Source organism: Macaca nemestrina, chromosome 15 (genome assembly GCF_043159975.1).
Source record: "Macaca nemestrina isolate mMacNem1 chromosome 15, mMacNem.hap1, whole genome shotgun sequence".
In the NCBI taxonomy this organism is placed as follows: Eukaryota; Metazoa; Chordata; class Mammalia; order Primates; family Cercopithecidae; genus Macaca; species Macaca nemestrina.
In genome coordinates, this window is record NC_092139.1 from 26,029,719 (window position 1) to 26,056,732 (window position 27,014).

General features: G+C 45.1%; 1 protein-coding gene across 1 annotated transcript; it reads right to left on the reverse strand.

Annotated features, from left to right (window-relative positions):
* Positions 1–2,409: 2,409 nt before the first annotated feature.
* LOC105496337 (actin related protein 5) lies at positions 2,410–27,014 on the reverse strand. Its single transcript, XM_011766684.3, has 9 exons — positions 26,487–27,014; positions 25,105–25,334; positions 23,059–23,228; positions 20,043–20,260; positions 19,170–19,352; positions 9,477–9,593; positions 8,618–8,757; positions 7,371–7,503; positions 2,410–3,043 (listed from the first exon to the last, which is right to left on the reverse strand). The coding sequence occupies exons 1-9, from the start codon at positions 26,859–26,861 to the stop codon at positions 2,786–2,788; spliced, it is 1,824 nt and encodes a 607-aa protein (XP_011764986.1). The 5' UTR covers positions 26,862–27,014; the 3' UTR covers positions 2,410–2,785.

Here is a 27,014-nt window from a genome sequence, read left to right on the forward strand (position 1 = left end):
AGGTAACCTACAGAATGGGAGAAAATATTTGCAAACCATGTATCTAATAAGAGGTTAACATCCAGAGTATATAAAGAACTCCTACACTCAACAAAAAATGAAATAACCCAATTAAGAAAGGGGCTAATGACATGAATAGAGACTTCTCTAAAGAAGACACGCAAATGGCCAACAAGCAAACAGAGAGATGCTCCACATCACTAATCATCACGGAAATGCAAATCAAAACCAAAATGAAGCATCACCTCACCTCAGTTAGAATGGTTATCAAAAAGATGAAAGATAGTAAATGTGGAAACTATAAAAAACAAAAACAAACAAACAAACAAAATAATGAGTTGGTGAGGATGGGGAGGAACTGGAACTCTCGTGCCCTGATGGTGGGAATGAAAATGGTGCAGCTGCTATGGAAAACAGTACGAGTGTTCCACAAAAAATTAAAAATAGAACTACCATACGATCCAGCAGTCCCACTTCTAGGTATATATCCAACGGGATTGAAATCAGGATCCTGAAGAGATATCTGCACTCCCATGTTCACTGCAGCATTATCTGCAATAGCCAAGAAATGGAAGCAGCCTAAATGTCCATCAAAGGTAAAGAAAGAAAATGTAGTATTATCCCTATGATGAAATATTATTCAGCTTTAAAAGGGAAGGAAATTCTGACACATGCCACAACATGGAGGAAGCCTGAGGACATTATGCTAAGTGAAATAGGCCAGTTACAAAAAACCAAATACTGTATGGCTTCCCTTATGTGAGGTATCTAAAGAAAAACTCTTACAAAGTAGAATGGTGGTTGCCAAGGGTTGGGGAGGGACAGAGGCGGAGGGAGGGAGTTGTTTGATGGGTATTGAGTGTGGTTTGACAAGATGAAAAAGTTCTGGAGATCTTTTGACCAACAATGTGCACTGAGTTAACACTCCTGTTCTGGACGCTTAAAAATGGTTAAGATGGGCCAGGCGCGGTGGCTCATGCCTGTAATTCCAGCACTTTGGGAAGCCGATCACGAGGTCAGGAGATCTAGACCATTCTGGCTAACACAGTGAAACCTCATCTCTACTAAAAATACAAAAAATTAGTCAGACTTGGAGGCACAGACCTGTAGTCCCAGCTACTTGGGAGGCTGAGGCAGGAGAACTGCTTGAACCTGGGAGGTGGAGGCTATAGTGAGCCAAGATTGCGCCACTGCACTCTAGCCTGGGCGAAAGAGTGTCTCTGTCTCAAAACAAAAACAAAACAAAAAAAATGGTTAAGATGGTAAAGTTTATGTCACGTTGTTTTTACCACCAGCACCACAAAACCTCAATATAGTCAAATTTTCAACTACAGTTTAATTTCCTTTGCCTCTTTTCCGTATCTATTACTATCTTATTTCGTTTATTTCTTTTCAATGGAGTATCTTCCCCCTGTGCATGTTCTGTTTAGGTTTGTGATAACCTTTCCTTTTTCCTTTGTCTAGGGTCAGCTGTGGTCTTCCATTCTCTCCATCACCACTGCTCCTTCCCTCCCAGTCTGCAGTTTCTAAGCCCTCCAGAGCTGGAGATCCAGGCGATATGACCCTTGGTAAACCGTATGAGCAAACAGGTTCTGTGGTGGCCTCATCAGAGGGGTGGGCTAGAGGCTCCATGAGATTTAAAGGTACAAATTCGGTGACAATGATACTAGCTCAGGGGCCTTCTGGGATCAATAATTGGTTGTCTTTGAGTTAAAATTCTCACCAAGCAATCTCTGTAAAAGGGAGGGGTTATCTGTCCACTTAAGACAGAGCTGGGAAGGTACAGGGAATGTGAGGTTATGGCAAAACTGAATAGGACACAGGATAAACCTCCTCCAGTCTCTTTCTTTCTTCCGAAAAGTCTAAAAAAGTTAAGGTGCCAAAAACGCAGAGGGACAGAAATAAAACATTTGTAGGCCTTGTATGGTGGAAAAGTTTCCAGCAGAGAAAGTATGAACAATGCTGGCCACTGGCTCTGGCACCAAGCAGGTCCCTGGCTTGCAGAGTGACCTCACATGTTGGTAACTTTCTGGGCCTTTTCTCCTTATCTGTAAGGGGAAAAAATAGGAGGAGGGAAATATTTCTGGTTCCTGAGGCAACTGCTTTTATTGCACAAACATTACCTTTTATGAAAAATGTATCTTTTTAGAGACAAGGTCTTCCTATGTTGCCCAGGCTGGAGTGCAGTGGCTATTCACAGATGCGATCACAGCACACGATAGCCTCCAACTCCTGAGCTCAAGCGATCCTCCTGCCTTAGCCTCCCACATAGGTGGGCCTTAACAGGCATGTGCCACTGTGCCTGGCAATAAACATTACCTTTTCATATGCATGAAAGACCTCCCCTCACTGGGCATTCATGCAATTTCTGAATACATCCAGAAGAATAAAGTATCTACACAGACAAGATAAATTTTAAATAATTTTTTTAAAACAAAAAAGACTAAAACGTGGTAAGAAATCAGTCTTGTGCATTTTGTACATTTGTGTCCTCCACTCTGTCTTCATTTACTGCTACAGGAAGCTGACTGCACAGCCGGTCACAGTTGAACAAAGACATCAGAAGGCCAGTTAGTCTCTTCACCACAGAAGCCCCCAAGTGAACCTAATTCTGAAGGACAGGTCTCAGTGTCCCTTAACTTTGTTCTCCCCAGGAGAAATCCATTTTGCTGCCAAATGTGACCAGCAGACTTGGGTGGATACATCTAGCACAATCACGGTCTTGTCATGCTGCCAACATGGCCCAAGGCATGGTGTGCAGGGCAGCCTCTCTGAAGGGCCTCTGCTACGCCTGCTCGCCAGCACCACCTCCGCCAGCAGCAGAACCCTTGCTGGATGCCTGGGCATCTGAGGAGCGGGAGGCCTGCTTCGGCAGGCGGATGGGGACATAGATGTTGGAAGCACGGTGCTCCTTGAGGTACTCTCCTCCCTTTTCTTCATATTCTTTCCTGGTGATCCAAACTTCATTATCATCTAGGTGGTCCAAGGCCCAGTCACGAGCACCGTACCAGGCGTCCAGCACAGGGTTTGATGCAAGTTGAACCTGAAACACAAAGAAGATTCACCAGGACACCTCCACCAGGGCTCCAGGCGTGAATGTCACCTGGCTCAGCTACAGCCCCCGATATTTTATCCCCAGAAATATACACATAGGTGGGCCCAGTGCACTCCAAGACAGTTCGGGGCTAGCTCCACACCCTGTAAACAAAGCTGAGCTGGAATGCCCAGATTCTTCAGAACACATGGCTGTCAGACATTTTACTAACACAAGACCTGACACTCGGGGTCAGAGAGGGGCCAGTGGCTCAGCCTCCTGCTGTGCGATGCTGTCAACCACAAGCTGTCAGGGAGAGGTGAAGCGGAGGCTGGCCTGTGACCTGGGGAAAAGGCCTTCCTGGCCCTGCTCCCCACTCTGAGCAGAGGGAAACAGGGGCTGCTGCAAGGCAGCTCTAGCCAGGGTAGCAAAAGAGCCTCAGGAGAAATGGCAGCAGAGAGGGGTGACCTGGGCGTTCCCTGTGAGGCTGCTGGCACTTAGTTTCCCCTTCTTCTCATCGGAGTTGGGCTGGGGTTCAGCAGCTCTGAGAAGGCCCTCGGCTAGGCTGACCTGATCATTACGGCAACGCTGCAGCTCCCATCGGGCCTCCTGTGTCCTGGAGTCACCCGCCTCACTTCCTACCTCCCTCTCACCTCCCCACTCCACCAATCCCATGAGTTCTAGGTTGGAATGGTGGTTTCAGAACTTTCGGGAGTGAAGGGCAGAGGCCGTAATGGTGGAATCAGCATGCGCAAATGGAGGTGGGAAAGTGCAGGCTCGGGAGTCCAGCTGCTGGGCTTGCCACGTGGGCAAGGGGCCTGTGAACCAGGACCTCGCCACTAGGATAACCAGAGGCCCCACCCCCTGGCTTCAGGGGACTTAAGTGCATGAGTGTAAGGCACGTGGTAGATGCTGCCTGCTACAGAGTATTCAATAAAGCGTAGCTCTCATCATTACTAATAAAAAATGCAGCAAGATATATGATTAATAGACTATATAGCCATAAAAAGGATGCTCTGGAAATGTACCTATTCATATAAAAACAGTGTCACAATAATTCGAAAGTGAAAAAATTACAGGTTACAAAATAAGCTGTCAACAATCTCTTTTTGGTGAAAACCATACATGAGATGAAAACGACCGGAGAGTACACAAACAACATTGCTCGCAGACACTGAAACTACAGTTTTCTTGGTTTTCATTTTGGTTTAAATTGTCTGATATTTTTGTAATATTTAAAAATGTTTTGCTGTTTAAGAAAAAACAGGAACTTAAAGTTGTAAATTTGCACATCTTGGGGTTCTCTTCCTTCTAATGATCACGGAGGGCCTTAGGTGGCCGGTGTGTTTGAGCCACTGCTGAATATATAATCTAAAATTGGAACATCAGGGCTTAGTGACGGTGTGACACACTCATGACATTACAATGTGAAAGGGGGCAGAAACAGGAGTCGGGGGGAGCTGAGGCAAGGTCAGGTGAGACCAAAACAGCAAAAGCAGGGCTGGGAAAAGATCTGGCTGGTAGCAGCATTCCTACAACCAATGCTCACAAAGTGATTCATGGGAGACTTTGGAAATTATCAAGAAACACATCTTGAAAATCCTCTACGATTTTTTTCTCTACTACTTCATCCTAAGTCGCTACTGCCAGCGTGACTCGGCCCCATGCTCACGCCCCTTCCTGTCACCCCTTGGCTTCAGCACTGCTGCTCTCTCCTGCTCCCCCCTCCTCTTCCTCCACCTCCTTCTTAGACTCATGGGTGTCCTACAGCCCTTAAATGCTAGTGTTCTTTAGGAATTCATCCTTAACATCACCTACCCTCCCAAAGAGTGCCCAGAACACATCTATGCTTGTGGCAGGTGGAAGGGTGTAAAACTACCCTCTCGCCTTCCCCCTTCCCCACCGAGCGCTCATCCAGCTAGCTGTGGCCACCTCTCCGTGTGTCCATTGGAAACTCAACCCACCCTGGAAATGGAACACACTATCCTCTCCCTTAAGTCTGTCCTTCCTCCCACAGCTCCTTGTCCAGTGAATCTCTTATTCAGCAAACTAGTTGCTCCACCTAGAACTTAGGAATTACCTTAGGTCTCACTTCCCTCCCCAGATCCAACTTACTAACAAGTTCTGACAATTTGACTGCCTTAGCCTCTTTCACATCAACTCCCTCTCTTCCTCTCCCTCTGCCACTGCTTTCCTATTTCCTGCAGAGCTACCAAGTGACACTGTGCCAAGGGCTTGGGACACATTTCACAAGACAGTGGTTGTCTCTTCCCTAACAGAGGTGGATCTCGTAAGGAACATAGGAAAGGACAGGGAAGGCTTCCTGGAGGAAGTGATTTCCAGGAAACCAGCCACTGAGAGAGCTGGATGAGCTAGAAAGAGTACTCTATGCAAAGGGAGCCAGCATGTGCAAAGGCCCTAAGGCAGGAAAACTCTGGAAAACTAATAGCAGTGAGCTGTGGCTGAAGTGCAGGGTGGAAGGGGGAATGATGAGAGAACCCTGGACAGTTCTTCAAGGTCAGAACACAAGGGACCCTGTAAAGCCTGACGAGTGGAGTGAGGGCTTCCTCCTAGAGGCTGGGAAGCTGCCTCCTAATTGGTCTGCTTCCAACATTTAATACCCTATTTTGCACATCAATGTCAAATAAATCTTACTAAATGTAAATCAGATCACATTCCCTGCTTAGGCTCCTTCATGGTTCATCACTATGGCTAAAGATAACAGCTGTACAGAAAAGAGTTAACAGAACGGCCCTACTGTTACCTTAGAAAGGCTACTTCCAAGGGTGGGGCCTTGGCAGGCATCTGGGAACTTGGATTTTGGGAGGTCCCCACCACCACCTGGTAAGAGTGGCTCAATAAGCCCATTCATACAAATAATGTGGTTTATGCCAAACACGTGTTTCCCTTCTGTGAGCCTGGAATTTGGGTATGCTCCAAGCAGGGGGCGCCTATGTGATCGGTCCCCAAATAAAACCCCAGGCACTGCATCTCCTACCAACTTCCCTGGTTGGTGACACTTAATGCGCTCTTACAAGGCTCTGCTGGGGAAATTATGTCCTGTGTGACTCCACAGGGAAAGGCCTCAGACACTTACACCTGGTTGCTCCCGGGTTTCACCCCAGGCACCTTGTCTCTCTGCTGAGTTGCCGTACTAAGTCATAGCTGTAAGTATGATTACATGCTGAGTCCTGTGAATCCTCCTAGAGAAACATCCTGCCTGGAATGGTCTCAGGGACCCTCAAAACAACAGCTCATGTCTGAGAGTTTATTACATGCAGGCCCACTGTTGGGCGCTTGATGTGCACCAGTACACCGATTACCCCTTCCTACCCCTGAGAAAGCCAAAGCTTAGCACAATTCAGTAATGGTGACAATGGAGTCAGGACCAAAGCCCCGAGACGCCACCCTGAATGTACACTACATCATGCAGCAGAGCAGACCATGGCCAAGCTTCTTAGCAGGATGCACAGGCTCTGCACAGTGTGGGCTTTGCTGACCTCTCTACCTCACCCACCTCCTCTCCTCTTTGTCAGACACGTGCTCCAGCAACACTCAGCCACTTCTCACTCCCTCAACAAGCTTCTGGCCTGTGTGCCCTTGCTCATGCTAATCCTTCTGTCTGGGATGCTCTCTCCAATGTGTCCCATGCCCCACACTGTCTACATGGCAAACACCTATTCATCCTGAGAAGATCCAGATCCATGGAGCCTTTTCTGAACGCCAATGGAGACTGCCAGGTGCCCATGCCTGTATATCCCTTACACTCTGATTTACCTGGCTGCTGCCTGCTCAGATAGTGAGGTCCTTGCAGCCAGGTGCTGTGTTCAGGACATCTCAGCATCCCCACAGTGCCTGGTCCATGATGGGAGCTCACACCATGTTTCTTGGTAATCAGGGATTTGGTAGGTAAATTGTGGGGCATTCACACCAGTCATAAAGATAGTATTTTAACAGAACAATGACATGGGAAAATGTTCATGACAAGTTCAGTTCAGCTTACAAAGCAGTACACACTCACATGTGTAGAAAATGTATGGCAGACAAGCCCTGCCTGCAGGGCTGGGACTGGGTAGGGAGAATGACTTACTTTTCAGGTACACTTTTTCACACTATTAGAATTCTATGCATGTCTTCATCTTCCAATTTAAAGAAACCACAAAATAGTATATAAAACACGATTCCCATTTTGCTTTAAAAATTAAACATGGACTTAAGATCAGAAGAAAAGCCACAAAAATGTTAACAGTGGATATTTCTGCATGATTATTACTTTTGCAATCAGAAAACAGGTAATGCTATTTTCAGAATAACTGACTACTCAAACAATCAGTACCTGAAAAGAAGACTGGAAGGGTCTCATCTCCAACAGTTCCTTCTCCATTCTGGCTTTCATCCCAGGATACATCGTGTTCCCGCCAGTGAGGAAAACGTTCTGAACCAGCGTTTCCTGAACGTCCTTTGGGTACCTAGGAAAGAAACAACTAACTCCTAATATAGTCCCTTAACTCAAATATCAGAACAAAATGTGGATGCAGAAATGTAAGCTCTCAGTACAAAACAGAAAAACATCTACACAAAAAGCTAAAAAAAAAAAAAAAAAAAACCAAAACTTTCAATTTTCATTTGTGTCTCTACAGAATGCCAGCCCAATGTGTCCACATAGCCAGACAAAACCATAATGTGAATGGCCAACTTATCTCCTTAACATGATTAGAATTTTTATACTTTTATAATACATTTAAAAAAAAATAAACTTGAGAATAAATTTACATACGTTTTGATAAAGTCTAACAAATTTATACACTCCAGTAACGATCACTACAATCAAGGGACAAACATTTCCATTATCCCCAAAAGCCATGCCTCCCTTTTGAGGGCCCATCTATCGACCTGTGCTTTCTTTTTATCTTTTTTAATAACAGCTTTATCTAAGACATATTTGATCACTTTCCAACCGCTGTTAAGACAAGGCTCAAAGGCACTCAAAGTAGCAGCAGCAGCTTTTTCTTCCTTGCTAGGTACACGTTTCCCTGTCGTTATAACCAACAGCAGCCAGAGTCCTACAAAATTCGATTCCCTACTTGACCAACTTGAATGATCAAACTCACACTTCAGGTAAATGCCCGCGTAAATGGGTAAAACACCTGGATTCTTATGGAAATATAAACTCTTAAGTTTACATTTAAGAGGAATGGAAAGGAGGGGAAAAAATTTTATTAGCTCTGCAATATTTTAGGGTGATTTAAGATCACTAATCTTTAATAATGTGAAGGTTTACATGGAAACCAGTGTACATGTTATTGGGTTGTTCAAACTTAAAAGACACTCTTAAAGCTACTCGAGTCAACCCAGCATTTATAGGTTCAGAAAACAACTAACTACAGAGCTCCAGTTAGGTGCCAGTTAGGTGCCAGGCCTGGTGATAAGAGATTAAGGGAATACTGTCTGAGCACAGCAAGTCAATGAAGAGAAGAGAGTGAGACGCATTTTCAAGTGCCTGACCATCACATCTACCATTCAATGCAAAATCCAAGGAAATGTTTCAGGAAAATAGAAGGAAAAGCAGATTCGCTGTCTCACCTGTCCAGAATGTACTGAAGAGTCTCTGCAATCCCAGCCTGCTCTTCTCCTATGAGAGATGGCTGGAAAATAATCTCTGGAGCTCGAATTCTTTCTGTCCCAACAAACAGCTGATGATATGCTGCCAAGTTAAACACGGGCTTTAAAAACCCAAGGTTTAAAAGATATTTTTAGGCCAAATGACAAACATTCCAGTGGCTAGTTTCCTCAAACTGCATTTCTTATCCCAACAGTTTCTGTCCCTTGTTAATGCCAGTATAGCCTCTCCCAACTCTCTTGACCTGCTAATTCAATTTCCTACCTTCTTCCAACCTGTATATTATAAACATGTACATGTTTCCATCATGAAATGGTCCCCGGGTTGCAGGGAGAGGCTTTGTGGAGAGCAGCAGTAAAAGGCCCAGCCTAAAGGACAAGTCTCCTGCTCAGTGCCTTGCTTAGTGCCCCATCCCTGCATGGCAAGGAAGCTCTCTCCCAGGGGGGTCTCAGCCTCAGGACAGTTTATCTGGTTGGTATTGTAATGACAGAAACATAGACTCCAAAGAGGATTATGTGTACTGGCACTGGCTTAAATGTAAATGAAACCATTAGGAGCCAGTCTTCAGATCTCAAGTTCCCAATCACTTTCCCAAATGTTTCTGCTGGGTGGACTGTTGCTCACAGATTCACAGATCTTGGTGCTGGAACCAATCCATCAATCACTGGGGAAAAAAAATCCCTGATTTCAGATGTTTTAAGTATTGGTACCCAATTTTCTAATATAACAGTTTTGTTTTAAGTCCTAAAGAAACAGACTAGCCCAGCCATTTAAGTCAACACCTTCAAAGAATAAGCATGTTCTGGGCTGTAGGAGTCAAACCTGGACAGTGGTGACCGGCTTCTCCACTCCAGGTGTTTCCTCTGAAAACAAGGGATCAAAATCATTCATGCTTTCCACATCCTCCAAAGACGGCTCCAGCTGCTCCAGGTCAGGTGTCTAAGAGGAGAAGCAGCAAAATGAAATGGAACCTGTACCTTCAGCAGGCCTCAGTTCTATCACTTTAGTGCCACAAAAAAGAACTGGGATCTTGCTCAATGTTCTAAAACCTTACATAAAAACTATGAAAATGTTTCTAAGCTATTTTTAAAAAAGCACACATGAACACGAAGACTAAAAAGCCAGGAACAGGCTTTGCTTTGATCTCCTACCTTTCCTACTTTATACAAGCCTTACCAACCCCCGCCTTCTCTAAAGCCTTCTGATGGTGCCAGCTCATGGCTGGGCCCCGTGGAAGACTTGCTGCTTGCATGAGTCACACCACCACACACGCAACTCTGAGGGAAGGGTGTGACAGCTGCTATCCTACAAGGCAGCTAGACTACCAGCAAAGTTAAAGCAATCTCTTAATAATTAATAAATACATCTGCTGGCCAGGGAGCGGTGGCTCATGCCTGTAATCCCAGCACTTTGGGAGGCAAAGGCAAGCGGGCTGCTTGAGCCCAGGAGTTCGAGACCAGCAGGGACAACACAGTGAAACCCCATCTCTACAAAAAGTACAAACATTAGCTGGGTGTGGTGGTAAGCACCTGTAGTCCCAGCTACTTGGGAAGCTGAGGTGGGAGGATCACTTGAGCCTGGCAGGTTGAGGCTACAGTGAGCCATGATCACGCCACTGTAATCCAGCCTGCGTGAAAGAGCAAGACTCTGCCTCAGAGATATAAATAAATTATTAAATAAATGTATGTGCCAACACTAATGAGCTTAACAATCGGTCCCTTAACAGCAGGTCCTGCTGGGCTGGGAATGGGACTAGAGGCCCCAAGGTAGCGGAGTGCTTCCTATCCGTGGAGTCCTGCAGAACAAGCTCTCCTCCATGACCACAATGAACCTGGGCAGGGTCTAGACATGCCGGCACCATTTCCAAAAGAGAAGTTAGGGCGCTTTTAATTCTAATCTGTACAAAGTAAGCTGGGGATGGTGGTGGTTCTGAAAGACATCTTTAGCCATCTGTCACTGGACATCTGTCATTGGAGAGAAGTTCCGGGTGGAAATATTTAGTTGCATCCCAGGAAAGAATGCTGCAACAATGAGAGCTGCTGCAGAATGGACTGTCTTATGAGGCAGCGTCTCGGGAGGGTTCAAGCGGAGCGTACCCAATAGCCAAGTATGCTTGAGAGGAGACTGCGCCAGTGAGTATGCATTCTGAGTCTCGCCTTACTCTCGGAATTTATGAAGTATGTAAATTACCAACATAATTCAGAGGACTTAAATATACTTCTCTCGAACCTACTCATATATACTGCAAATGTAAACTGGCATTAAAATAAGGCAATACCCCTCAATACCCCACACACATTCACACACCAAAAGTCATGTGGCAAATATGGCATGCAAAATGGGTGACAATGTACTCTAAATTCTGTTCAGTATAGATGACTCTACAATATTTGAGGGGGATTTTCCAGGCTTGAGGATCAACCCTGGAAAGGAAAGCGAATGTTTCTTCATGTGAGACTTGTGTACAGGATGAGGGGGCTGGTTTATAGGGGTAATTTGAGGAGGAAAGAAGATGGGTTGGGTGATACGAATCTAAAGAACCCTGCTCTCAGGGAAGGAAGGAAAAGCTGTCCCTGCCAATACTGAATCAGACACAGAGGGGAGGGACACCTGCTATCTGCACAATCCTCACTGCAGATATTGCTGTATTTGATGGGTGAGGAAACTGTCGCTCAGAGAGGTGAAGTAACTTGCCCAAGGTCACATAGCACTAGCAGGCAGTGGACACGTGGGAAGAGACAGAACTACTCGGTTCCGAAGTCTCTGTTCTGCCTTAAGCTGGAGTTCTACAAATCATGAGGCCGAGGATAAGACAAGTGGGGCTTTAGGAATATGGAAACGATCTAGCCTAAGGTCAGAGTAGGTAATACAAGAGATCAATGAAAGATTTTACACGCAGCAGCAAGACCAGCTGCGGCAATGACAGGCTCCTCTGTCCAAGCAGGGACAGCAGAGAGGGAGTAAAGGAACATTCCCCTTGCCATCTGCAGTTTGTGATCTGGAAGACTCTCAGCTCCCCTCACAAGAAAGGAGCCCTCCCACAGGAGTGTCTGTGCCTATTCTGGCTTGGCACCAAACCCAGTTCTTCAGGAATGACCCCAAAGGGTTCCAGGAGAGGAGTGGAAATTGATCATCAAAGTTGTTTTTCATTTGGTGGTTTGTCATCTGGGGGAAGCAGGAACCAAGAGGCAGTGTGACATAACAGAAGGCCGCCAGGCTCTGCAGTCACTGATCCAGCTTGGAAGGCAACCAAAGGTATATGAAAGGTCCACAGAGGCAGAGCTGGAAAAGCACACTCTGAGCCGCTTCTCCATCTATGTATAAGTGGGACATGAACTTGGGGCAGCGTTGGGTGAGAAATGAACAACTCTTCCCTCTTCCCTTTTAAACACACACTTAATTTGGTCCCTTAAATAATTCTGTCGTATTACTGGGTTGAAGACAAAAATATCATCTGTGTATTTAAGATAACTACAGACAAAACATGTAACCTGTGATTCCCCAAGTAACAGGTGAAAGCAAGCACTGGGGTCCACTGGAGTCGCTCCCCTCTACACCCCACATTTTTACCCTATTTTTCATCTTCATCCTAACCTCCACCCTGGCCTCCCTCAATCCATGTGATGACCTTTCCTGTGGATTCACACACCCTTCTCTATCCAGCCTGGAATCCAATCACTTTTGCCACCATCCCTCCATGAACTCTATCTGCTTCTGTTACATCCAAGCAATAAGCCTGCAGTCTAAAGGATGCCTCCCAGTACTCTTTCCACTTGGGCTCTGGAGCAAATTATATTTTTAAAAGAAGGTCACAACAGTAACCTCTATCCCACACGCTTTTTTGTAATGTGACCCTGACACTCCTCATAAAGAGGTGGAGGGGCTTTGTTTCCTCCCCTTGAGTCTCAGTGGGGGACTGTGAGGACTACAACCAACAAAGTATGGTGCAAATGATGTCATGTGACTTCTGAGGTAAGGTCCTAAAAGGTCATGCAGCTTTCTTATGCTTTCATCTCTTGAAACATTCACTCTCTGGCTGCTCTCTTGGGAAGCTCCCTCTTGGAAACCAGTGGCCATGCTGGGAGGAGCCCAAGGCACATGAAGAAGCCATGTGTAGGTGCCTGGGTCAAGAGTCCCCCATGAACCGAGCCCTTAAGTCCTCCCAGCCCAGATACCAGACAAGTGAAAAACCTTCCAGCTGATTCCAGTCCCCAACTATTTAATTCTTCCCAGCAGTGGCTCCCGGCACCTTGAAGCAGAGATCCCTGCTGTATCCTCTCTAAATTCCTCACCCACCAAACCCATGAACACAATAAAATTGTTGTCGTTTTATGCTGCCAAGTTTGGAGTGGTTTTTGTAGCAATAGAAAAGTTAAATACGCTCCAGCAGGGCAAGAGTGCAGAAAGTCCCACGTGCTATTTAGGCAATCCTGTGGTTATTCTCAGCTTCCTTCTGCCTGCCCTTTCCCAAAACCCTTCTCCACAGTCTCCTTTCTAATCTCAACCCTGGGAATCTTAAAAGATCACCTTAGTTGCTTCAAAAAATGAACTTCCCTCTTTATTCTTCATTCTACTTCCTTATCTATTTTCATGTCCTTGAGAGCTTGTTTGGAGGTTCTAGGGGGGGAGCACAGCTACTTGTATACCCTTGATGGAAGACCAGTCCTCCTCTATTGGGGATGGTCGTCTTCTTCGACCAAGCATGCAGCTTTGGGAGGGACACACACGAAGTGGTGAGGACAGGAGACACCCGCCTAGCCAGCCAGATCAGCCAGATCAACCCTGGCAATCAATGGGGTGACAGATATCGCAGCCAGATCACTCTCATGTCCTATTTTCTTATCCTTCCAAGCCTTCCTTATTTCAAAAAATAATTATCATCCTAGCTAAGATGACCATTCAAGCTCTTAACTCTCCCATCAATCCTTTTGGCTTCCTTTATCTCTGACTGCTCTTGCTCAATCTTCGTCCTGGCTTTTCTTCTGTCACCTAACTCTCAAGCGGTGGCATTCTCCAGGAATTTTTCTTTTCTCCCTTCCCATTTGATTCTGTCCTCCCCTAGCTCCACCTGATGTCCCACAGAGTCCTGAAAAACTCCACCTGATGTCCTACAGTGATTTTAAAGATAAGGAGCTCAGGGCCAGGTGCGGTGACTCATGCCTGTAACCCCTGCACTCTGAAAGGCAAGGTGGGAGGCCTGCTTGAGACCAGGAGTTCAAGAACAGCCTGGGCAACACAGCAAGACCCATCTCTACAAAAAATTAAAAAGCAAAAAGTTAGCTGGGCGTGATGGTGCACACCTATAGTCCTAGCTACTAGGGAGGCTGAGGTGGGAGGATCAATTGAGCCCAGGAGTTTGAAGTTACAGTGAGCCATCATCACACCATGTACTCCAGCCTGCGCAACAGAGTAAGATCCAATCTCTTAAAAAAAAGGTGCTCAAAACTAAGCCAATTATCTTCCCAAACTTGGTCAAAGGCACTACCATCTACCCACCGCCTTTCAATACAGCCTAAGGGTTACAAGAGTGGAATCTGGAATTGAACTGCTCGTGTCTGAATTTGACCAGTACTACTTCTAGCTATGTGACCTCACTCCAATCTTTCCTTGTCTGTAAAAGAGGGATAATGATAGTACCTAGCCGTTGAGTTGTGAACATGAACCAGGAGGACACCTGTGTAGGTGCTCAGCAAGGGGTCGGCACATGCCACATGCTCTATTCCTAATCAACACTGCTACTCTCGTCACCTTGGCTTGTAAATGGCAGTGAGATCTTGGGATCCTACATCTGATCCTACATCTGTTCTGTTTTCCCCCCTGTAGCCTCACCCCTCCCTTCAACCATCATCCTAACTGCCACCAGTTAGTTTCCCAAAACAAAATCTCATTGTCTCATTCACTTGCTCAACATCCCTGGAAAGCTACGAATGTCTGAAGGATAATATGCAGGCTCGTAAGCCTAATGGGTAAAGACCTTAATCTCCACTTCATCACCCACCACAGCCTTTCTTGTTCACACTCTATATACCTGCATGTGTGGTTCTTTCCACCTAAAATGTCCTTCCCTCCTGCTCTGCTACCTACTGAAATCAAATAATCTTCCTTTTTTTTTTAGAGAGGGTCTCGTTCTGTTGCCCAGGCTGGAATGCAGTGGCACAACCATGGCTCACTGCAGCTTCGAACTCCCAAGCTCAAGTGATCCTCCGACCTCAGCCTCTCAAGTAGCTGAGACTACAGATGCATGCCCAGCTAATTTAAAATTTATTTATTTATTTATTTTGAGATGAAGTCTCGCTCTGTTGCCCAGGCTGGAGTGCAGTGGTGCGATCTCCACTCACTGCAAGCTCCGTCTCCCAGGTTCACGCCATTCTCCTGCCTCAGCCTCTCAAGTAGCTGGGACTACAGGCGCCTGCCACCACGTCCAGCTAATTTTTGTACTTTTAGTAGAGACGAGTTTCACCACATTGGCCAGGCTGGTCTCAAACTCCTGACCTCAGGTGATCCACCCGCCTCTGCCTCCCAAAGTGCTGGGATTACAGGCGTGAGCCACCACGCCCGGCCAAAAAAAATTTTTTTTAGAGACAGGATCTATGTGGTTCAGGGATTGGTCGCAAATTCCTGGGTGCAAGCGATCCTCCCTCCTCAGTCTCTCAGTGTTGGGATTAAATGTGTGAGCCACTGTGCCCAGCCCAAATAATCTTTCAAGGACCAGCTGAAACATCCAATCCTTTCTCAAAAAACCAAATGTGTATTCCCACACACATTTACCAGCATACCTGCTATGCTTCATTACAGTCAGCTAAGCATGGTGCTATAGCCCTCGTTTTTTGTTTTTGAAGTACCCAGGAAGGCAGGTATTGCATCTTAATCACCTCTGCATTCCTGGTATACTGCGCCTGGCACTGAGTGGTGGGCCGCTGGGATACACCCTCAAATTCCCCTGGAATAGAGATGATTGTAAAGCTTTGGGTTTCAAGAGGTTTCTTCAGCTGCCCAAAAAAAAAAAAAAAAAAAAAATCAACATTCACCTTCACCTAGCTTCATTCCAAAGCATACCATCTTAAGATAACTTCTTAGCTTCACAAAAATTATAAAAAGGATATTTACTTATCCCAATTCATATGATTCACAGAGAGGAACAAAGCTGGTAATTTCAACACAGAGAACAGGCATCCAACAGAGAACAGTTTTCTCTGCCACGGTTGGCTTCTCTCCTGCTAGAGTTTGCCAGGGTCTCCACATGTCTTACGTGGTGTTCAGAAACACTAATATGACTGTTCTTTTGGAACTGCATGGAATGACAGTTTGCCAAGGCATACCACAGACGATGCAGCATGGTTCCCTAAAACAGCCTTGAGCGGCGTAAGAAGCAGCAGAGGCCAACCTTGATCTTGGCTAGTAAAGCGGGAGAACTTTCTATATCTGGCCCATTGTGTTTTCCAACAAATGATAATGCTCAAAAACTGTGTTCTCCCCCCTCCTACCCTCTTATGTTGTGCTTGTAGCTATGAAAATCAAGCATCTTCTGGTTTAAATACTTCATTACAATTCATGCTAACAAAGCCTGCTCCTCCACAACATCCTCACAGAAATAACTGCAGAATAACAAGGGCCAGAATAGATTGGTCTATAAGAAAACAGATTTTTGAGATCACTATTAGTTAAATTCCAGCTGTATTAATTCAGTTCAGCCATTACTGCTTAAGTGGAATTTCAATATGAATTTTGGTTCACATATATCAATTCAATTCATTCTAAATGAATTATATTATTGGAAAATAATACAAATACTTTTTGAAAGGTAGAACTGGCTAGCCAGTGTCATGGTAACTTTATCCCACAAATGTGACTGTAATTGACTCTGATCATTAAGAATTACCCTAAAATGCTGAATGCTGATTAACCATTAAAGGTTTAGTGACCGATCATCGCTTTTTTTTTCTCTGAGACAGAATCTTGCTCTGTTGCCCAGGCCGGAGTACAATGGTGCAATCTTGGCTCACTATAACCTCCGCCTCCTGGGTTCAAGCGATTCTCCTGCCTCAGCTTCCGGAGTAGCTGGGATTACAGGCGCCTGCCACCACGCCCAGCTAATTTTTCTATTTTCAGTAGAGATGGGATTTCACCATGTTGGCCAGGCTGGTCTCAAATTCCTGACCTCAGGTGATCCGCCCGCCTCGGCCTCCCAAACTGCTGGGATTACAGGCGTGAGCCACTGCCCCCAGCCCAACTGATCATCAAATTTGTTGCACATAGAAAAATCTTTTGCAGTCCAACATTTCAAAATCCCCTAAACCCAAGGAGATTTAAATGTGTGTGCCAGAGCATAAAATGAAGTAGGTACCTACTGAGTATCTGCTGAAAGAATGGGGGAATGGGTGGTGAATCACAGCATGTAACAAATGCAAACAAATGAACAAAGAAAAGGAAAAACTAGATTCTCAACTGCTGAAGAATCACATCTTCACAGCTGTTTGGTTTTTTTTCCCCTTTTGAAATCTGAAATCCTTCATCTGCATGTAGCTGAGTGGCACTGCTCTGGTATAAAGAAGAATATGTCCTGCTAACATGTCGAGCATGATAAAAACTAAATATGGATGAATATATAACAAAGACAACATGCTTCCAGATTTCAGTAAACAACAACTCAAACCTCAAACAAAGACCTGAAAACCGAGAGAAGCAAAATGGAAAAGGCACACTGATTCAGCTGAGGCTGATCTGGGATGCTGCGTTGGAAGAAGATGGCAAAGGCCCCTTCTACACAAGATCTTAGTGATCCAGTAAGGTGCTCTATAAAGCATACACTCATGTACTGTCCTCACATAATCGACAGCCTGTCGAGATGCAAAGAATGCAACAGTGAGAGCAGAAACTATGAGCGAGCCTCCAGCTGGGAGCCAGTCACTGCAAAAGTAAGCTTCCTGTTGAGCCAAAGGCAACTCTGACATCACTGAGAAGCACCATGCTACACCCAAGCATCAAATGGCACTGACTTGCATTTTTCCAAAGTATCTTTTTTTCTAGAAGGATAGGTAATCAACAGCTTAATGAAAGTTGATTTAAAAAGAAAAACAAAAAAAACAAGAGGCTAGTCTGGTTTATCCTGCCTAAAACATGTCTCAAGGCAATAAGTTACTTTGTTTTGGAATTCTAGGGATGACAGACCCAGGAATAGTATGTACAATTACTAACTCTTTGTTCCAGTTCTAAAGGCAGGGGACTCCACCTGTGACTTCTGGACTGAATACTGACCTGCAGGCTGCCCCTTTGCCATACAGGAACTAAGATGCTGGGGTCTAAGCTCTTTTGGCTACTTTGACACTTATTAACAACCAAGCACGGTGGCTCAAGCCTGTGATCCTAGTGCTTTGGGAGGCTGAGGAGGGAGGTTCACTTGAGGCCAGGAGTTCGAGACCAGCCTGGACAACTTGATGAGACCCCATCTCTACAAAAAAATCGTAAAAATGACTTGGGCATGGTGGTGCTCACCTGTAGTCCTAGCTTCTTAGGAGGCTGAGGTGGGAGGATCCACTTAAGCCCAGGAGTCTGAGGTTACATTGAGCTATGATCATGTAACTGCATTCCAACTGGGCAACAAAGTAAGGATCTGTCTCAAACAAACAGAAACACACTTTGTTTTTTGTTTGTTTTTGAGATGTAGTTTTGCTCTTGTTGCCCAGGCTGGAGTGCAATGGAGCAATCTCAGCTGACTGCAACCTCCACCTCCCAGGTTCAAGTGATTCTCCTGCCTCAGCCTCCCAAGTAGCTGAGATTACAGGCATGTGCCACCACACTCGGCTAATTTTGTATTTTTAGTAGAGACAGGGTTTTGCTGTGTGGGCCAGGCTGGTCTCAAACTCCTGACCTCAGGTGATCTGGCCTTCCAAAGTGCTGGGATTACAAGCGTGAGCCAGCATGCCCGGCCTCAAAAACACTTATTAACAGTGCACGGGTGAGGAAAACAGAAGAGGAAGAAGAAAAAGAGAAAATCAAAGAGCTTATTCAGAGGGTCTTTAGCAACCAATAAAAGGCTGATCTTAAGGCAACCTATACCCGTATTATTGAGCATAACTAGCAACTGCTGTAAAAAATTCATAAATCATGGATGAAGCATGATCCCTGTCCTTAGAGAATATCAAGATGGAAAGGAGGTAAATGAATAATCAACCACAATATATTTAATAAAATACTAGAATAAAATTAAAGGAAGTATATGACTGCCAATGACTATCAGTAGAGCTGGTTTAGGTTCAAGACAGCACCACAGGTTTGCTGTGTGAATGTTCTTCCTATGTTAAATGCACTTTCCGTGCTCAGGTGTCCAGGGATCTACAGGGTGAAATCCCTTCTAACAGAATTTCAGTTGGTACAAGGTCAGTGCTATCTCTGCCACCACCCACGTCCCTTCAGCTCTCTTTTCCTCCCGACTCTGGGCAAAACCCCTTTGATGTCAGCCCTCTGAGGATACTCCTCCTCTCAATAAGGGCTGCTCCTTCCAAGGCCCTCAGTTACCTCTGGCTTGCTGTCTACCACATCCACCTCGAGGTTGACTTCCGCTTGGAGGATTTTCTGCTTAGCCTGCTCCACTGCTGAACTGAGCTTCTGGATGTAGGACTGCAGCTCTTCTGGGGAGTCCATATTCAGCTCTATCAGAGCTTTGTGAAACTGATCCATCTGGCCATCCTCTAGAAGTTCCTGAAAACAGAGCATTCACAAACAGGAAGGAAAGTAGCTTCAGAGCCAAATGGAGAAAATGACAGCTGGAGAGGGCTTCCAGAGCTCCCCTGGCCTACCCTGCCCAGAGCCACACCTCCAGCTCCCTCCAGTTTCACACAGCTGCCCACCTCTCTAGCTGTCTCTAGGCTAGCATTGCATCACAGTTCTAGCAACAACTGATTAGGTAAAACTAATGATGGTGACAGATATCTAAAAGGTTGTTACCCCTTTTTTTTTGGGCGGGGGGGGAGAAAGGTTGTGGAGGAAGGTGGGAAAGTTACTAAGAGGAGACATGAAAGGAGCCTTCTGGGGGGGATGCTGACAATGCTGTTTCTTGACCTGACAGCAGATACATGGGTGAGTTTCACTTTGAAAATCCATCAAGATGAAACAAAGATTTGTGCACTTTGCATGATGTATGCTACACTTACAAAGTTTAAAAACATAAAGGAGTTTATAAGGTGAAAATAAATAATGCTGGAGTCCACAGCTCTTTCAGAAGCAGCTGCTTCTACACTGTATTCTATGCTGATGATCCCCCTGCACTCCTTCCTGACCCCAAAGGTGACAAACAGTCAAACCATCTTAAGGCCAATGGAAAAATATACAAGAAAATCTGAGATCATCTTGTTAACACAGAAGGGCGCCCGTCCCTGTGTCTGCTATTACTTGCACGTATAGCAGTCGGTCCAGACGCTCCTGATCCAGCTGCAGTTTCTCCTCCCGCCGCCGGGCATTGAGCTCCTGCAGCCGCCGCAATTGCTGCTGCCGCCTTTCTTGTTTCTCCTCAGAGGTCAGGGTGCTGCCCAGGAGCTTGCTGGAAAATGGGAGCTGCATCTTGTGGACATTATTCTCATAATAATCAGGACACCGCCATTTGTGTAATTCTTCAAAGAAACAGTTTTGACAGTTATGAAATGGAAACACTATTAACACAACAATTAAAGTCAATTACCAGCCAGGCGCGGTGGCTCACGCCTATAATCCCAGCACTTTGGGAGGCCGAGACGGGCGGATCACAAGGTCAGGAGATTGAGAGCATCCTGGCTAACACGGTGAAACCCCGTCTCTACTAAAAATACAAAAAATTAGCCGGGTGTGGTGGCGGGCGCCTGTAGTGCCAGCTACTCAGGAGGCTGCGGCAGGAGAATGGCGTGAACCCGGGAGGCGGAGGTTGCAGTGAGCCGAGATCGCACCACTGCACTCCAGCCTAGGCAACAGAAAGAGACTCTGTTTTTTTTTTTGTTTTTTTTTTTTTTAATCAATACCAGCATTTCAGACATAGGTCAGATGGAGAAAATACACTCCACCCAATCCCTGAATCCACTCAATCAACTAAAAGCAGCTACCAAACCTGGACATAATGCCAGCAGGCCTGTTCTAAAAGAACTGCTAAGTAAAGTTCTTCAGCGAGAAACACCACCAGAAGGAAGCCTGGAGCACCAAGAATGAAGAAAAAGCAATATAAATGATAAAAATCTGCTTAAACATAACAGACTCATCTCCTTATGAGTTCTTTAAAACCTATTTGACAATTGAAAGTAAAAATCACAACACTGTCTGATGGCTTTCCAATGTATACAGATGAAATAAATAAGACAACTTTAAGATAAACTGGGCAAAATAAAGGAGTCAATATAGTGCTGACATTTCCACATTCCCCTTGAAGTGGTAAACACAGAATCTAAGTAGACTATGAAAAGTTGTGTTTACTGTAATCTCTAGAGCAACCACTAAAAACTACAATAAAAAGGTACAGTAAAAAACACAACAGATAAAATACTTAAAAAAGAAAAACTCAAATAACCTAAAAGGAGGCAGGAGAGAGAAACAGAGGAACAATAAACGGAAGAAACAAAACAAATAATAAAATGGTGAACATAAATCCAAGCATATGAATAATTAAACTAATTATAAATGGTTTAGCCTAACAATTAAATAGAGGTTGACTTTGAATAGATATTTTTAAAAAAATGATCCAACGACCAAGAAACTCACTTTGAATATAATGACATAGGTAGATTAAAGGTAGAAGGACGGAAAGACATACCATGCAAGCACATGACCCAGCAATCTATTTACTCTGGAGAAATGAAAATGAGTTCACCCAAAAGCTTGTCTCTATCCCAAGTCCAGGCAATCTTTCCCTCACTTCTTCTGTATCACTATGGTTTTATCTTTGCAAAATGTCACGTAAATGGAGTCAAATAGTATGTACTTTTTGAAACTTTTTTTTTTTTTTTTACTCAACATCATGCCTTTGAGATTCATTCAAGTTGTTCAGTGTATCAGTAGTCTGTTCCTGTTTATTGTGGATAAAGACAGGATCTGATTATAAAGAGAGAGCATATGTAACCAGCACCACAATCAGGATACAGAACAGATCCATCATCCTAAAAAATTCCCTCATGCTCTCTCTTTATAATCATATCATAGAACTGTAAAAGAAAAAGTTGACTAAGAAAAAAAAGAGTCGATACTGGAGCACCTGGAGAACAGAGAAGTGGGAGCACGGAGAGTTGTGTCCTTCAGCCGTGTCTTCCGGCAAGCCGCTAACTCTCCAGACTGAGTATTCTCATCAATTATTTATTTCCCTATCTGTCTCCCCAACTTCTTTGTATCCCAGGAATAACAGATGCTGAATAAATGCTTTCTAAAGTTAATTAAAACACAGCCCTTAATACATGAAACATATACTTAAAAATGGTTAAAATGGCAAATTTATGTTACATGATTTTCACAATTAAAAATTAAAAAAAAAAAAAAAGATGCAGTTTTTGCCCTTCAGGAGCTCATTATTGGTCAGCTGAGGTCAGCACCCTCAACGAGAACAAGCAAATCCACTATTGGAATAGAGCTGTATTCACAGTGGCATTGTCCATAGTCCTTTGGTTTTATATGAACTATTTAAATTCAGGAGGAAGATATTTTCATCACATTCAAGTGACAATAGTAACTAAAACTCACACTTTAATTTGAAGTGTAAAATACAACCAAAAGTCCAAGACAAGCTTGAAAAGAATAAGAAGTGTTTATGCAGCATAGATTTTATGCTAATGGTATAATAAAACAATTTCAATTGTTTTCTAACTTAAGATATTTTTAGTCTGATATGTTCTGCTCACTCTTAAAAATGTTTAGTATCTGGAAAAAGTTGAAAGTTGTACAATTCCAAGATCTGTATTACAGGCAAGTTATAAAAGCTACCATTTGTGAAGGGAAACCATACAACGTAAATTATCAGGTTACTGAATAGTTTAAGAAAGGGAATACAGGGCCGGGTGCGGTGGCTCACGCCTGTAATCCCAGCACTTTGGGAGGCCGAGGCGGGCGGATCACAAGGTCAGGAGATCGAGACCACCGTGAAACCCCGTTTCTACTAAAAATACAAAAAATTAGCCGGGCGCGGTGGCGGGCGCCTGTAGTCCCAGCTACTCAGGAGGCTGAGGCAGGAGAATGGCGTGAACCCGGGAGGCGGAGCTTGCAGTGAGCCGAGATTGCGCCACTGCACTCCAGCCTGGGCGACAGAGCGAGACTCTATCTCAAAAAAAAAAAAAGAAAGGGAATACAAAAAGGGGAAGGGGGTGCTTAAAAAGTGAGCAAACAAAGAATTACGCTGGCAATAATTTAAGGAATACAAGGTAGACAACACCCAAAAGCTGCAGGCAAACATCCTCTTGGATACCTTCCACATAATCCTCAGCGATGTAGCTGTGCTCATGCAGAATCTCCTCCATGCGGCTGAGGGTGATGGCTGCCAGGTGCCCAGGGTACTTCAGCTGGAGGAGACGCTGGAGGTAACCAGCTGCTTGGCTTCCTCCAAGATTGATGCGCTTGCAGTTTTTAGCATCTAATCTATAACCAAGCAGTAGAAAACAGCACTGACATTTCTGGAGGACAGAAATATGAAGCATCTTGGGAGAAACAAGACAATTTAAGGCAGATAAAGAAGAAACAGACCAGCAGGAGAAACACAAAACCTGACAGCTGGAAGGGACGTTAAAGTTCTCCTGGTATAGCCTCTTCTCTAGGCAGGCATTCCTAGTTCACCTATACAGTCACATGGCCACCTAACAGGAATGCACTCCAAAGTCAGATCTTAATGAGTCTCATCATGTATTTCTCAAACTGTAGTCCTGGGACCAAGTATCCCAGAATTAGCTGGAGGAAATGTTGAACGTGCCAATTCCCAGTATACAGCTGCTCTGGGGTAGGGCCTGGGAATCTGCATTTCAATGGGCTCCCTAGGCGACTGGTGAAGGCCAGAGTTTAAGAAGCCCTTCCCTGAACACTCCACATCTACTGATTAAGTAAACACATTAAGTAACCACACACATCCTGGTTTACTGTAAAAGAACCAGAGTAATTTTATTTTCCTAATGTGTGAAACTAAGTGGCAGAGCACTAGGAACTTGCTGTAGAAAACTAAAATGTCACTGCTGTATCGTACCTCACCAGCAGATGCCAGCATAGAACAGGATATGATTCACTCTGATAATTTCCCAGCCTTCAGGTAATTTTCTCTCAATATAACATTAACATGTTACTTTTATTTCTGCATATTCTCTTTACATAGAGAACTTCATACATCAGGAGTGTTTGGTAACACCTAAGAATTACTTTTTTCTTCATAGATTTTCACAGAAACTTCACAAGAAATTCAATGGTATTTGTCTTATATGTTCAGTCTGCTTTACAGTTTACAAAGTGCCATTACCTACCTTATCTCATTTCATTCTCAGAGTAACCCTGGGAAATCAGTTGTTCCCAATTTTACATGTCAGGAAATGAAGTGAGGAAGTTAAGTAGCAGAGCTGCAAACCCAGACATTCAGCTCTAAAGTGTGAGTCTCTTTATGCCATGTGAGAAACCTTCTCAGGAGAACACAGTGCTGGCCTAGGCTCTTACCAGACAGTGAAAGCTCAACAATCAAGTGGGAACAGACTTTTAAATATGACATAAACTACCCTTGCCTTTTATTCAACTTGAAAATATTTAGTATGGGTCCATTATGTGCCAGGCACTGTATCTGAAAAGTCTAAACAATAATGATTAAAGAACTTTAAATTTGCTGGGCACGGTGGCTAACCCCTGTAATCCCAGCAAGTTGGGAGGCCAAGGAGGGTGGATCACTTGAGGTCAGGAGTTTGAGACTAGCCTGACCAACATGGTGAAACCCTGTCTCTAATAAAAATACAAAAAAAATTAGCCGGGCATGGTGGCAGGTGCCTGTGGTCCCAGCTACTTGGGAGGCTGAGGCAGGAGAATCAATTGAACCTGGGAGGCGGAGGTTGCGCTGAGCCGAGATCGTGCCACTGCACTCCAGCCTGGATGACATAGCAAGACTCTGTCAAAAAAAAAACAAAAAAAAACCCACTCCAGAACACAAAGATGGTCTCAATTAAATTTATTCAAAACATTTCTATTGAATGCCTATTACCTGTAGATACTATGTTAGCTATCTCCCCATAAGTCAGAATTATAAAACTGCAGAATTATGGATGTGGAACTAAGAGATCATCCACCCCAACTCCCTCCAGAAGGTCACAAAGGACAGAACTATGGGCAAAGGGACTTACCCATAGTCACACAGTGAGGTAGTTCAAAGCTAAGCCCAAGGGCTCAGTTCATAGGCTAGTACTTGCTCTTTCCACTCTGCCTTTAAAGCACGCACTAAATGTTTCCTGAATGCTTCTCAAAATAGCACTCAAATGCCACAAGTGCAACTCACCTCCCTTCTAAGATGGGTAAAACATGTGTACACTGGTATCCAGATGAAATGATGAGTCCACTGCACATCGAGTTCTTTGGCTTATTGTGGTAGAAGCTGAAGAGGCTATCTATTCCATAGGCAACCTTAGGAATCCCATAGCACTCAAAAAGAAGTTCGGACATCATTTGCCGTGAATATAGTGGGTTGCACACAGCTTCTGTCAAAACTATGGGATGATCAACGCAGCCCTACTTTGAAAAGAAAGGGAAAATAGATGAGTGGTAACAGAATACTCTTCTTGAAGCATAGAAGAACCCAAAATCCTTATTGCAGGGCTGAATTTGCTTTTGGCCTCTTAATCAAAAACCTGATCACAGGCGATTGTAAGACTCTCATCTCATCTTTACTGGAAAATACGAAAGTAGAGTCAATTTAAGTCAAGGTCCCATCCAAACTGTCAGCAAATCGTGTTGGCTGTATCTTCAAAGTATCTCCAAAATCCAACTGCTTCTAATCACATTCCCTGCTACCTGCCTCATCTAAGCCACCATCATCTCTCACCTGGGTTATTCCAACAGCCTCCTAACTCGTCCCTGTTTCCACCCTATGACCCATGACAATTCATGCTCCATACAGGAGTCACAGTGATCCTTTTGAACATAAGTCAGGTCCTTCCTCAGCTCAACGCCCTGCCATGGCTCCCCATTTCACGCAGTAAAAGCCTATAAGGTGTGTGATCTGCCTCTCCACTACCTCTCTGACATCCTCTTCCAGGTACTACTCTCCCCCTCACATAGGCAGCCTTGCAATTAGGATTAGGGCACACTCCTGCCTCGGGGCCTTTTCACTGGCTGTTTCCTCCGCCTGGACTGTTTTTCTTTCAGATATTCACACGACTTGCTATCTGAATCACCTCCTTCAAGTCATTGTTCAAACATCACCTTCAGGAGTCCTACCCTGACCATCTTATTGAAAAAAATGTAACTCCCTCCTCTCCTATCATGGCGTAGAATCTACTATATTTAATTCTATGTTTACTGCCTTTTCATACTAGAATATCTTTCCATAGTATTAATAGCTCCATAAACACAGGAGGTTTTGTGTGTTCACAGATGTACTCCAAATGCCTAAAAAGTGCCTGACACAGAGTAAGTGCTCAATACATATTTGTTAATAAATGGACTTCTTAACAAACGAGCATATATGCCCAAATGCATGCTCCAAGATACAGGAAGCAGCATTTTATTCGCTGCTATACCCCCAGCGCCTAGCATCGGATCGACTAAAAGACAATCGGAGCTACTGAAGTGACTGTTACCTCTCCGAAAGCAGAGTGAGCGGGGACGAGACCGCACCCCTCCCCTCAAGCCCAGCCCAGCCCAGCCCACTCCGCCCTTCACCTGTGAGGAGACACCCAGGTGCTGGAAGCTGTAATCCAGCAGCAACTCCTGAAGCTCCAGGTTGACCGGCACGTTGCGGTCGAAGGGCGAGCGCAGCATCCAGCGCAGTGGCTCCAGGCTGCCCAGGGCGTTTCCCACCTGCGGGCCCGACCCGCCCCGTGCCCCGCCACGACCGCGGGCGCACACCGCGCGGAACTGCAGGCGCGGCTCGGGACCTGGGTCCTGCCCGGGACACGCCCAGCCAGCGCGGACTTGGAACGACCCGTTGTCCAGCACCAGCGGTACCGGCAGTAGCCCGTGTGCCACCGGGCCAGCCTCCAGCACCGGGTCGGGTGCGGAACGGGCGTCGCGGAACGGGAACACGTTCGCCGCCATCTTGGAGCGCGCGCCCAGCCCCGCCCCTCAGCGCAGCGTCCGCCCAGACGCCGCGAAACCGCGCCTCCGACGTCACGCAGGGCGATTCAGGCCTTAAAGTAGCTCGATGCCTCCTCCGTTCTCGAAACCCGGCCAACCTTTCCACCTGACTCG

Bases quoted from the DNA above. Each gene is read 5' to 3' on its own strand.
- LOC105496337 (XM_011766684.3), bottom strand. From the start codon at position 26,861: ATGGCGGCGAACGTGTTCCCGTTCCGCGACGCCCGTTCCGCACCCGAC. The intron at 7,504-8,617 runs GTGAGACAGCGA...TTTCTTTCCTAG, and splicing joins CTTCAGTACATTCTGGACAG to GTACCCAAAGGACGTTCAGG. The intron at 3,044-7,370 runs GTACTGATTGTT...TTTGTGTTTCAG, and splicing joins CCTTCCAGTCTTCTTTTCAG to GTTCAACTTGCATCAAACCC.